At 45.0% G+C, this 13,995-nt stretch overlaps 1 protein-coding gene across 2 annotated transcripts in view; it reads left to right on the forward strand.

Annotated features, from left to right (window-relative positions):
• The first annotated feature begins 1,210 nt into the window (after positions 1-1,210).
• The window catches only part of PDZRN3 (PDZ domain containing ring finger 3), a 141,341-nt gene continuing 128,556 nt past the window's right edge, over positions 1,211-13,995 (forward strand). The window contains exons 1-3 of one of the 2 annotated variants that reach the window (XM_074152853.1): positions 1,211-2,187; positions 8,281-8,367; positions 9,523-9,630. In XM_074152853.1, the coding sequence (XP_074008954.1) occupies positions 1,471-2,187; positions 8,281-8,367; positions 9,523-9,630 (912 nt within the window). In that variant the 5' untranslated portion in view covers positions 1,211-1,470. The remainder of the gene's footprint in view (positions 2,188-8,280; positions 8,368-9,522; positions 9,631-13,995) is intronic. The other variant, XM_074152854.1, reaches the window with a different exon arrangement.

Below are 13,995 nucleotides of genomic sequence, written 5' to 3' on the forward strand. Positions count from 1 at the left end.
ATGGAACATTAATTATTAGAATGAAATGAGAAATTCCATCTACAGATGGAATTCATATTTGAAAAGTGAAAACCCTTAGTACTAAAAACTACTTGCCTGAGACCGAATTGGGAACATAGCTGTGTAACCACTAGTCTGTTACCTTCTAAAGGCCACTAACAGACAAATAATCATCCCAGACGTTCAGAAAAATCATTTTACCGTGATATAACAGGCATATACTAAAGGTCATTTGAAACTGAAGTTTCTAGTCGGGTTTCTACTTTGCCATACAGCAAAACACATTAAAAGAACAATTGAGCTGGTATGTGGCTTCAGTGCATGTGAGAATTCTGCTCCACCATCCGCAATGAACAAAGCTGTTCTCTTTTATTGCTTTATTCGGCGCTTGAATATCTGCCTTGTAAGAGAAATTGTTTTTGCCTAACGCTATGTCTGGTACTTCAGGTGTGGTCTGGCCAGCTTTTTGTAGCATATTCTGGAGTGCTTTTAAATCATCTGCAGGCAGAAACAGATATCAAAAGCGGTAACCTTTTCTGATCCCCCCCCACTTACATCCAAGTGGCATTAATGGGACATAACCAGGCTGTGCAAACACAGAAAAAACGAATCCCTGTTCCACGAGGATACGAGCAGCACCGGCGGACCGGTCTCTTCGCACTTCTTCCCGGTGGTAATGTAAGGATGTCTCACCAAAGTGAGATATTCCCTGTACTGAAGAGTCGAAATTTCTAAGCAGCTCGCCAGGACCTGGCCCCAGGACCAAAGTCCCCAACTTCTGCCTGTCCCCAGCCACCCTGCCCCTACCCTCTCCTTCGACCAAGCCGTCCCCTCCGTCACCGACCGCGCGTTAAACGGGACCATCGTTTGTGCTCCTCCTTCCTCCCCTTCTCTCACCTTGTCGCATCCCCCCGCGTCCCTGCCCTCCTCCTCCTCTCCCCCCCGCTCCCCCCTTCTCTCCCCGCTTTCGTCCCCTTTCCCCCCCGCTCCCCCGGGGACCTCTCCCCCCGGCACCGACCCCGCTCCCCGCCCCTCCCGCCGCCCACCCCCGGCTCCCATTTACCTGACACCCCCCCAAAACAAAGCCACCCTTGTGTGCGTGCGTGTCCCCTTCGCCGCGGGGGGACCCCGGGGGGCGTCCCTGGTGGGCGTGTCCTGGGCGTGGCGGGGGCGGGGCGGCGCCGTGCGCAGGCGGCGGCGGAGCGGGGCCGGGAGCGGCGGGGACAGCGGGGACAGCGCGGCCGCCGCGGCTCCCCCGGCACCGCTGCGGGCCGGGCTGGGCGCCGGAGCTCCTCCTCGGGCGGCGGGGGCAGCTGGTTGATATTTATTTATTATTATTTTTAATTGCCTTTCCCGTCCCGTCCCCGCACTTTGGTTACTTTGGCTGGGCTTTTTTTGGGGGGGTTGGGTTTTTTTTGTTTGTTTTGTTTTTTTTTTCTCCGCTTATTTCTTTGGCACAGCGGAAGGAGGATGGGGTTCGAGCTGGATCGCTTCAACGGGGAGGTGGATCCCGACTTCAAATGCAACCTGTGCAACAAAGTTCTGGAGGACCCGCTGACCACCCCATGCGGCCACGTCTTCTGCGCCGGCTGCGTGCTGCCCTGGGTGGTGCAGCAGGGCAGCTGCCCCGTCAACTGCCAGCGCATCTCCACCAAGGAGCTCAACCACGTCCTGCCCCTCAAGAGCCTCATCCTCAAGCTGGACATCAAGTGCGACAACCACGCGCGGGGCTGCGAGGCGGTGGTTCCCCTGCAGCACCTGGGCGAGCACGCCGAGACCTGCGACTTCTCCCCGGCCAAGTGCCGCAACCGCGGCTGCCGCCAGGTCCTCAACCTCCGCGACGTGGAAACCCACATGCGGGAGCGCTGCGAGGCCCGCCCCGCCGGCCTCTGCGAGCAGGGCTGCGGCTTGATGCTGACCCACGGCGAGCGGCGGGCCGGTGGCCACGGTTGCCTCCGCGCCCTGCGAGCCCACGGGGCCGCGCTGCAGGCGCGGGCGGCGGGGCTGGAGAAGGCGCTGAAGAAAGAGGCGCTGCGAGCCGGCAAGCGGGAGCAGTCGCTGCTGTCGCGACTGGCGGCGGCGCAGCTGGAGCTGCAGGTGACGGCGCTGCGGTACCAGAAGCGCTTCACCCAGTACAGCGCCCGCCTCGACGCCCTGGCCCGCGCCCGCGCCGCCTCCCCCGGCAAGGTAAGGGCGGGGGGGGGACACCCCGGTCCCCCCGTCCCTGCGCTCCCCCGGCGGCGGTGCGGGACTCGGGGGAGGCGGGGGGGTGGGGGGGGGGGGCGCCTTCCCGTCTGTGGCTCGGGGGGTTTCAGCGGAAAGAAGGGGCCCCACGGGGGTCTAGGTCCTGCGTGGGGGCTGCCCCCCCCCCTTCCCCCCCGCCGCCCCTGCCGGCAGCGCGGCGGTGGGCCCGGGGGGGGGGGGGCGCGGTCGGAGCGGGAGCCCAGAGGGTCCCGTCCGGCCCCAGAGCCTTCGAAATTCCTGAGCTTTGGCTTCTAAGAGCCCTCGTGTACCGGTTTCCATGTATATATTTCCGTATATATATGTATATGTGACCATCGCTGGTATCTGGACCCCATATGGCAACGCACGCATCAGAATACCAAGCTCAGGGTATAACTTTTTTTCTTGGTTCTCTCGCCAAAGAAACCTCTAAACAGTAAAATTGGAATTTCCAGGGCTGGAAATGGTGCAAAAAATCGACTCCCAGGAGTAACGCAAAGTGGAGTGAATGGGAAGACGCTGTTGTGACCCAATGCTTTCCAGACCCTGAGCTCACCTACAGTCCCAGAATATGGCTTCCCACAAAATCCTGTCTTTAGGGTTAGCTATTAAGCCACTCGGACACCTCGCCAGCTGTTTCACGATCCCAAGCCATCATCTTTGTAACATCTGTGTCCAAATACAAGACGGTTGCTGTGTACTTGCATTTTTTTTCCAGAGTCACACAGGGTTCTTTAAAAAGCTCAATTTAGCAGGAGAAAAATTAACTTGACTTCAGCCCCTCCGAATTAGACCATGTATAAAATGACCAGAATCAAAAGCCAGAGCTACAACAATCCCTAAGTTTTAATTGGAATGAGGCTCCCCAGCGAGGGAAGCCCTTGAAGCCAATTATCTTTTAAATGAAGACATTCAAAGTCCTCCCCGTGACCTGGAACGCGCTACCACAGACACAGCCAGCATTAAACTGTTCAGAACTGTCAAACATCTGTAGTCACACCTTTGGTAATGCTGGGGTTCAGAAAGCTGCATAAAAGAAACAAAACTTCATGGTAGAGTCTCTCTTCTCTTTTCTCTGTTTCTTTTGAGAAATCCAGGGCAAAACAACCCATCGTGTTTTGGCTAACTCAAACCAGAAAGAGTATTTTAATACTGAATGTGCTGTTTTAACTTCTGGCTGTGACGCTGGTTAAAATCTTGAAACTGAAAATAAATCGGGGGCTTCACATTCATGTAAAGATTGAGGCCAGTTCTCTTCTGTCTCCTCCTTTTCCTGCAGCCCCCTCATACTTTGCGATGGCCGTGGGGGTCTCTGCTCCCCCAGCCCAGCAGGCAGCTGCCTCTTGCTCTCTCTCGCGTTGCTGGTGATGGGAAAGCCCTGCGTCCCATCCCGCTGTGGGAAATCATCTCACTGAACCTCTACCTCCTCGTCTCTGAGCCGATCCCAACAGCACACCTTTATTCTCACACCGCCCCTCCTTCCTTTCTCTGTGGCTAGTGGTGATAATGTTGCTTTTGCATTATTCGGCTCTGTAAAGTGTTGTGTGAGCTGCTGTTACCATGAAAGGTGCTGTAAACGTGCGTGGTACATAGTTTCCAGCAATACTTTTTTCTCCAGTTTATGGATACAGCTGGGCCAGACGACTGTGCTGGTTTTCAGCCCTCTTACAAAAGGCTGTTATACGCTTTTCTGAAGCAGGGCCTAATCTGAAGAAAGCTGGAAGGTGTCATGTCACCACAGGCTTGTGGTCTAGCGGTCAATCAATTACATGTCTTTCACAGCATTTTGGGCAGCTTTCCAATACTAACAGCTTTAGTCTGCCCAGCTCCCAGAGAAGTACAATCGGGAAACTTGCATCTTTGTGCGCTGGAGGGTTTTTTAAAAGCCCCTTGGTAATCACCTAGCGCAGGGGATGCTTTACCAATTTTGGGCTGTGGCAGGCTTCCAGGTTTTCACTCCGGGGTTATTTTCTGGGAGACGCTGGCGTAGACTGCGCGGTGCAGATTGTAACGCTCAGCAGGGCACGCAGGCTGGGCAAGGATTCGGTCCCTGAACACAGGGATTACATGTATGGTAATGCGGAATAACTTATTTCAATTTCAGAACTAATTGCTTATTCAAAGCATGCGGTGCCGTTGCTGTCATTTTTGAATTATAATCATTATTCGTATTTCATATATTTTTTTTTTAAGATGTAATTCAGTCTACGTTAAAACACAACTAGGCCTAGTGTTAATCAACTGGGTTCATAGGTTAAATGTGGTGGTTCCAAAACTTACTGTAGGATGCTCTGGCTCCTCAGGAGATGAAGAAAAAGGACCTTCTCACTTCCCTGCCTGATGGTTGCTTGTCGCTACAGCTGTAGAACCGATCTAGAATAAATCAGATGACATATCCTCCAGTCAAAACAGAAGAAATGCTCGCTTGCAGTTCTGTTTAAATGCTTAGTTAAAAGGGAAATACGATATTGAGGGACGTTAGGCCATTCATGAAAGCCCCCCCATTCGGGGTATTTTGGCTGGGTCTTTCAGCAGGTTTGAGACCCAGGTCTGGGTTTGCCTTAGCACAGACTTCCTTTGTGATACTGGATGAATCCCATGGCTTTCCTGTGCTTCCATCTCCCGTTTCTGAAGTGAGTTTCATAACACTGCTGTAACTATATTGACAGAAGACATACATAAAATCGATACATTTTTATATACACACATTCATCTGTAAATATCTCACAATTTTATAAGTCCCTTTAAAGAGACAAATGTGCCTTCATTGCCTCCAGTTGTTTTCCATGTGTGTTGCCACTGAGGGAACATTTTCATTTTCCTGGGTTTTTACTGGATGCCTGATCTGTGCTTATTCCAAAAGACAACTTTGAAGGTTTATTGAGAGAGCGACTATTTATTCCTTGGCGGGCAGAGGCGAGGCTTGTTGTGGTGAGAGGTGAGGTGAGCTTGAGGAGGGGGAGTGGTTGGGAAGATGATGTGTCTTACTCAAAATTAGTATTTCCTTTGATCAGACATGTCACTCCTGAAACATCAAAGTCTAAATAATCAAGGAAAACCCGCACACTATTCAAACAACGCTTAATCCTTGCCAAAACATACCACCGTTCACACCTATTGATAAGCTGATCTGGTCGTTCCTTTACGTACACAGCCCTCAAAGTCCTTTGGGAAGAAGTGAGGGAGGGAGACCCCGCAGCAGCTGGTGGTGCTGGCTGCAGCCCTTCTCTACTGGCCACCGAAGGCGGGGATGGACTTGCAGTAAACCTATCAGACATACAGGACCCAGTCCATATCTGGTATTTAATGCCTCTGTGAAGGTGGGAACACAAGTTTTAATTGTATAAAAGCCAGATGAATTCCTTCAAAACAAGATGATTTTTTTTTTCTCCGCCTGTCCCTGGGCAGGATGCGCCGGGCTGGTCCTGGCAGCCCTTTCTCCTGTAAACAAGTAGCTAAGTGCTTCCCGTAATGAAGACAGACCTTCTTAGCCACAGCGCTACCAAAGAAATTAAGAGTCTTGCAGTACCTAAAGGGAAAGGCAGTCTATTAGCTCCACATTACTCAGCTGGGAAGTACAGTAATTTCAAGAATTATGTTTAAGAGTTGTGTTCAGCTGTGGGAATACAACATGCCAGGAACCATCAGTTCTGCTGCCGAACCAGCTGCCGGGGCAGGGCTGGACGGTGGCCACCGCGTTTCCAGTTACCTCACTGTTTAATGATTGTTTCGCTGGAACGCCAGACATGTTGGGGGAAGAGAGGAGAAAGACAGAGCCCTGGAAAACTCATTTGCATCGTGGCTTCCTTACGAAAGTGAAGGTTGTTAAAGAAATTGTTAAGACGTGAATCTGCCCGAGTGCTAGGGGCAGTTTACTGCTGCCTCCCCGCTGCCAGGGCAGGTGGGTGCCGGTGGTGGGATTAATGCTCTGCACTGACATGAGGGTTGTGCTCAGTAAAAGAGCAGAGAAGATGGGGACAGTGTACACATCCATCGCAACGGGCTGAAAAGTCTCTCTAACGCCCCCGGGGACGTTTTTTGGGAATACCTACGAAAAACTGCATTAACTCCCCCCCCCCCCCAACTTTTGACTCATTCCAACCCACCTGCTTTAATACATGTTCTGCTAGGTATAAAAGCATCAAATTATAGCCACATAAGGAGGCTTTAATGAAAACATTCAACTTCAATTACTGAAAGTGTCTTGGGAGCAATGTCGTAATTGTTTCTTGATTGTTCTAATTGATTTGCCTTCTTAAAAAGGCATAATAGGGGAAGTAAACAGTGGCGATAGGCATGGCCTTGTCTTTCAAACCCCAAATTATCAGCATCAGAAAATGGTCTTAGAGGACTGGAAATTTGCTCCTTGAAATCCCATCTGAGGTCGGGGTTTGAAGACTTGCAGGGAAATAGCCTTTAATTCATTTTTCAGTCCTCTTCTGGGCACCTGATTCTCAGTGATGCCGAGTGTAGGCAAATCCAAATAAAATCAGTCAGAGTTGGTTCATGTTTCTCAGCATCAGGTCCAAGCCTATTTATCATTCGACCTGCAGGAAAGATAATGATCCCAAAGTGATGCAAAAACTGTGAACCGAATTTTGAGGTGGAGTGCGTTGGTGCAGCTCCGAGCACGGCCAGTGGAGCTCTGCCAGTTCACACTGGCAGGGAACTGGGCTTTGTTATCGGCCCCAAATCTGTAGCAGTAATTGGGTAATCCAGGATTACTTTGACATTTTTTTATGAGTTTAATAGACATTAATATTTGATTGACAACTTCAAATTGACATGTTAGAAGAAAAATGCACAAGCTAAAAACATCTGCATCGAATTACGATGTAACTGTTGTCATTTTTGTCATTAATTGGTTATGAAAACCAGACTTGTAAGATAACTTCCTCAAACTTTTTTGTGTTCATAACTTTTTCACCCTTTGGATAAAACAAAGAAAAAGATCTTGGAGGTAGCGAGGTTCATATGTATCTGTAGATGCACAAAACACCAATCCTATCCTGATTTCTAAAAGAAATATTGTTATTCAAATAGCTTTTTGTAGTGTTTTGCTGTTGTCTGTTGTGTAGTTTTGTAGTGCTGTGCTGTAAATAACAGCCACTTGATTGAGATTGAAGTTAGTACATTGTGAGGATTTCGTTGTCTTTAACAGTACATGCACTTACTGTTATCTTAAGGAAAGTTAACAGACCTGAGTAACATCCCTGTGCCATAAAGGACATTTTGTTTGGGTTTCTGTCTGTTGTTAGGAACAAGGTGGGGTAAGAGGGCAGGATAACAGTTCGTGTTTACACAGTCCCCAAATGCTACAGGTCCATCCAGTCTTTGTTGTACATTTTCTTGTCCAATCGGAGAACTGTTCACTGCAGAATTTCATGTTTTAGGGAATTAACATAATGTTTTTCAATGATGGGAGGTTTCTGGTTTGCTAATGTTAAAATTCCAAAGGAAAAAAGATTATTCATGGCAGGCACTGTGAATAGTAATTGGCATCTTAGGCCTTTTGCAAAATTTGTAGCTGTTTTGTTTAGTGCTGCTTGCTGAAACTCACCAGAGAATTTCTGTTGTATAACGCTTCATGTTTGATGCTGTTTAAAATGATGCCATGTAGAGGGCACGAGAGAGAAGCAACATAAAAATGCAGTCCTAAGATTCAGTCACCATCGGAAAAGTCAAGAATTTGACTACTGGAACCGTGGAGCATGTTAAATAACACATCACATATGACTAGGTCAAGTAGTTGCAGGAACCAGTATTACATATAAATATCTTCTGTTGCTGTTAAGTGTCTCACTGTAGATATCAATAAAAAATAGGCATAAATCTTCGGGGGTGGGTTTCGCAGAGAGGCGCTGCTGGAGGAGGGTAGGGTGGCTGGAGGCTGGGAGCTGCTGGCTTGGCTCCTGCAAAGTTCTTCTAACCATTTTTCTCTACTATGTGGGGGAAAAAAAAAAAAGAAATCAACCCGACAGACCTGCACAGAAGTATTGTCTGTCCTACCATCCAATGCACACAAACGTTTTGAATATGTTTATCTGTTCTTTGTAGGGTGAAGAAACTAAAGCACTGACTCTCGTCCTTCATCGTGACTCTGGCTCTCTTGGATTTAATATTATTGGTGGCCGACCATGCATGGTATGTTAATTGTTAAAATATGTTTGCCCTTTCCAGTTGGGAAAAGCACGTAGGTCAACACTTAGAGGAAAAATGCTGCTGACAAGCATTTGCTTCTCTTGGGATTCTTTCAGAGCAGTTCTTGCCTTCGGATTTGTATCGGGTGTCTGGTGACTGCACTGTCCTTTCTCTCCCAACATGGTTATTCTTGCACATTGTCACATCTAGTGACATTGATATTGGTGCAGTGTCACTCCCAAACCAGTGAAACCCCTGGTATCTCTTTCTCGGACCATACGGCTTTGAAGATATTGCATGACTTTGGGGCCCACAGCTTTAGGGTCTTTGCAGTTCTTTAAGAAAAGCGTTATTTACTCCCCTTTCCACCAGAGATGAAGCAGCCCCCTGTGCAGGTGAAGGGATGTAACTTAAACAACCTACTTTTGAATTCTGTGATTTCAGCAGATGTTTCCTGCACCGTACACTCACTAATGTATTTTTTCTGGATGCTTGTTGGCTGGGGCTGCTGCATATGACTTTAATTAGATCAAGGAGTGGATTATACCTTGTCCTAGTAATTTAGAAAGTATTCAGAACTACTTCTTGGCTGCTCGGAAATCTGACATTAATCACGATTTATTCCTAGTAAATTCACTTGAAAGTTATTCTTTCATTATAGTTAGAGTTTTTCAATCTTCTGAAGCACTGTTCTGCACTGGTAGAAGCTGGTGACACAACACACAGGAATATGAAAATGCCTTGTTAGGTGTAAGTTGTTTTTCATGGTTTTATTTTTAAGCCTCCAGAGGAAGAGCTGTGTGACTAAAAATAAAAATGCACTGTTGTCTTATGTTTGATGTGCAAGCAGGCTGCCGTCTCACCGGATTTCACGTTAAGAATAATTGTAATGACAATTACTACTGAGCTGGCCTAAGTCAGAGGAAAATTATTATCATGCAATGCATGGACCTAATGGAAGTGCATTCCTGGTTGTTTAATCTTTTAGAATGGGAGTATTGGGTGTTTTCATTAGCACAAAAGTAATTCCATATTAAGACATCAATAAGAATATTTCTTTCAAATTACATGCATTGTTGTGACATGGACAAATTTTAGCTGAGGGGTAGGGTTAGTTCAAGATACAATAGTATATTCTTTTTCTTTTCATCCTTAAAGGACAATCAAGATGGTTCATCTAGCGAAGGAATTTTTGTATCGAAAATAGTTGACACAGGGCCTGCTGCTAAGGAAGGAGGGCTACAGATCCATGACAGGATTATTGAGGTATGTGAATGCACTGTCCAGCCTCTTTTAATAGTGCGACTTCCATCTCGGGTCTTCAGATGGCACAATGTTTGGTGTGGGTTTAGGAGAAATGTACCGTGGTAAACGCTGTCTAGAAGACATATCTGTTAAAGTATGCTTGACTTGATTCAGTGCTGACCTTCATGGCTTTAGGTATAGTTCTTAACTAAATATAGAAACCAGATTATGGATGGTATGTGCATGTCCTGACTTTCGGAGGAGCTAGCATCTATCTGGTATGCCATAGATATTTCTTTTTAAAGCTATTGGAAACGTGTAAGTTATTTAGTTAAAACCATATGTGAAATATCTGTGGTGTAGACCATGATTTTATTTTTCTTGGTATTTAAGACCGAGTTTTGAACAGTTAGAAAAAATTCTGCTCTGCAATTTCTGTATGGTTTATTATAAACCTAAGTAACTCCCTTAATGTTGTCTGTAAGTCCTTACAGCACTCAGATTGCAGTCTGAATTTCTTCTCATTTTGCCAAAGTCTTGACCTCAATAAAAAGTCCTTCCTGTGAAAGAGATGGTTGCTTGAAACGTTTCTCGCAATTTGCAGTGAGCGAGTTTCTTTTTTTGGGGGGGGGGGGGGAGGAAAGGTTAGTTTTCACGAAACAAAACCAGCTGATTGTGAGTCAGTTTCCATTGTTTAGCATTTTACAGTTAAGAAAAAGTATTCTTCACTGTCTTATTTTTGTAGGCTGGAGAAACTTTGGGAGTCTATTGTTCAAAAAGATAAGTGCGGTGTTTGTTGCCAAGGATATCATGGAACAGCCAGTTTCTCTAAGTAATGGAATTCCATTGCTCTTATGTTTTGCAAATGAGTAATAAACAGCTGTTAAGGATTTTCTGTTGGCAGGGGACAATGTGTATTTGCTATTTTCTGTACTGTTATGGTAAATTGTATTCACAATTTAGAAGGATATAAAATATTAATTAAGTTTCTTCATATGGGAAAGAATGGAGCCACAGTAGCAGAACTATAAAAAGATAAGAGGCTGAGCTGTGAAATGATCCAGAGTTGCTTAAACTATATATATATGATGTAACATAATTGCGAAAAGGTCTGGACAGTTTTGTGAGAACTGTGCAATTTTGTTTGAACTGAAAGTTTTCCCATAAGCACGTTATTTCCCCAAAGCCTATTTGAAAAGCTGACATCCGTTTCTGAAGTAGTACAGAGTCACACAAACCAAACAACGGTATGAAAACCAAAACTTTGGAAGATCAAATACCCCAAAGTTCAGCAATGTCCTAGTCCTTCCGTGTAAGCCTGGTTCAGTCTCCCTGAGCGTTAGGGACTTTTTCACTGCTCAAGTTACATTTTCACATAGGAGAAAACCCCAGAATAAAGACACTGGAGCGATTTGTTGTATTTGTAACACGCCAAGGGTAGCAGGAAGCCATGGGTTGACATGGGTTGACAACTCTTGTTGGGCTGACCACAAAGTCGTTTTCATATTCCCTCTTCTCGCCTCTAAACATACACAAAATCCTGATGAAAATTTAGCACGTTGTTTCCCGGTAGTTGACTTTGGATGTCTCCACATCAGCGTCTCAGTTTGGATCAGGAGTGTCCTGTTGAAGCCAGTCTCTGAATGGTGCCCAGTTAATGAGGTTTGAGTCCTATTGTGGAACAGTCTCCACGTGTGCTAACTGGAATTTTTTTAGATAAAATTAATTCATTTAATACACCTCAGCTACTACAGGCATCCTGTTCACAGAATTGGATTTGAGTGCTCTAGCACAGAGCCATCAAATTACACGTAGTGTGGACATCAGCAACTCTTTCATTCTATATTCTGTGCAATTTATATTTTGTGCACCATATCTAACCCTACTCTGGATTAAGGAAAAAAGGGGATACTTCTTGTGTGAAGGCATCTAAGTGAGCTTTATCATACTAACATCCAATTATCTTAGATAATTGAAATATCCTGTAAATGATCTAGATGGAAATTAAGTCATGGCCAGTGACAGTGTCCTTCTAGGGGCAAATTTTTTTGTAACCTTCACACTGCCAAAGTTTCAATTTGGCAGTTTGGCTGAAAAATCATTTACAGATTTAGCTGCAACTGGCAGGACACAGCTGGAGGACCCAGATAAAACTTGGCATAGGGAGCAGAGCATCCTAGTGGGTCACATTTGCTCTCAAAAGCATGCAAGATGGTAAAGAAAGACAGTAACTTAACTATCTTGAACCGAATTTAGCCATCTAGAGCTCCTTTGACTTGTTCATTCAATATTAAGATTTTAGGTATCACCAGCGTCATTTTAAATAGACTCCTTCACAAAGAACTCTTAAGCTGCTGAGCATAACATCTCCAAAAATTCCAGCATCCATTACAGAGAATTTACAATGAAGTAAAATACAAATGATTTGATTTCCTTTTGGAAAATGTTCCTTTGCTGTGAATCTTCTGGTGGATGTGTTCGTAAGCAAGAGTGTCATTTCTCGTTTTCAGAACTGTTACAACATTTCTAATTACTGAGCAGGGATTAGGCAGTGTAAAATATAGACACATACGTAGTACTCTTTATAGCTGATAGCAAATGGGCTGTTATATTGATATTTGCTCGCAAATTCTATCCCCTGACAAACTGATACAGAGATAAACTTTGAATTATATCTGAGATAATATTTAAACGTATTTTCCTTATGTAATTTGCATTTCCTGTTCTACATCTTTTAGAAGGTTAAATGCAAAGAAGTTAATCAGCTTTAAGAATTGTCTTGAATTTTCTGTAAAAGCAATTTTTTGGCCCGTTGTATCTCATTGACATAAGTAATGCCACTGTGAAGTACATGTTTCTCCTGCTAAATGACATATATCAAGATGACTGTTGCATGGTCTGTGCTACTCAGCCTTCAAAGCAGCATGTAACAGAAACGCAGAGAAATGCCCCTTTTCCCTTGTATTTTGTTTTACAGAATCTGTTAAATAATAATGGTATTTAGTGCTTACATAGTGCTATGAAGATCGTGTTATGGCTATTAACTGCTTAATAATTTCCCCCCACTGTTTAATAATATTATCCATATTTTGCGAATGGGTAATCTGAGGCATACAGGGAAATAACTTCTACAAGTTCTTATCAAATTAGGGTTAAAGACTTGGATCTTGGTCTATTTGTAACTGCTCCATGTAAACCAGTGCTTCTTACCTATATCGGTTTTCAGATCTTTAGAAGTGAGGAAGTAATGATACTACGAGATTTTCTCTGGTTTGACTACATGTTTTTCATGCAGTTCTGTACTTACACATTCAAAGCAAGCAGCTGATTTAATGCAGTCCTGAATTATTGTTAAGATGTTCCACAGCAAATTGCCATGTTAAAAACATGCTGAAACTATTGGTTTTTATGCAAAGGAATTACTGTTCTCATAGATTTCGTTTTTGTCAGGGTAACAAAATGGTCCTAATTTCCTCTCTTAACAGAAGTTGGGTCAAGTCCCAGCCATGAATGCCTCCTCTCCGCAGCTGCTTGGCATTTCTTAAGACAAAATTAGATTTTCAGGGTTTTTATTTTTAAGCACATCAGCTCTGAAAGATTATAAATTAAATATGGCATTCTCTTCTCACTAACTAGCAAACTTGCTTGTTTAGCTTCAGGCCTGCTTGGAAAGAAGGCGGCTTTTGAAACGCTGACTGCTTGCCACCTTAAAAAGTTTGAAGCACAATTAGGGTACTGTTGAGGTAGTATAAACTGTCACAGCCCCACTGAAACCTGGAGGATTTATGCCACCTGGGACTTGCCCGGTGTTTCATGCCGCTCACAGGAAGGATCATTAGTTTAGGAGCTGAGAACACGTCTTAGTGCATTTGATTGATTTTCCCCAAAGCACACTCATTTGCTACAAATTACAGGCTGCTTTTCTATTACCTGGATTTCTTCGCAGATTACACATAAGAACAATGAAACTTTTTAGGAAATCTTCTTCTCCTGCATATGCGCAAACAAAATTTGTGGGTTCCCTGTTCGCCCTGTAGTAACATGCTGCTTTGGCAGAGGCACTTTCTGCTTGCACGAGATGAGGTGGCTTTCAGCAAAATTAATTTGGTAGCTGTGTTAACAACAAAGCCTCTGAAAAGTCAAATCGGCACAGAGAAAGTACATGGGGAGTCTCCGGGCTGAAAAGGCTCAGTGTGTTGCCAGCAGAATGCAGTTGTCCCTACCCTCTGCGCCCTCTTCCACTTATCACCACTCACAGACAGCTCACAGGAGACTTCCACAAATAATCAGTAAGTAAAATTACTGACTGAATACAGCCTTCAGTTTCTCATTCTCAGGAAAACTTACTGCAGGCACTATCTGAACGCCGACAAGCCTATAGGTTAA

Source organism: Numenius arquata, chromosome 8 (genome assembly GCF_964106895.1).
Source record: "Numenius arquata chromosome 8, bNumArq3.hap1.1, whole genome shotgun sequence".
NCBI classification, from domain to species: domain Eukaryota; kingdom Metazoa; phylum Chordata; class Aves; order Charadriiformes; family Scolopacidae; genus Numenius; species Numenius arquata.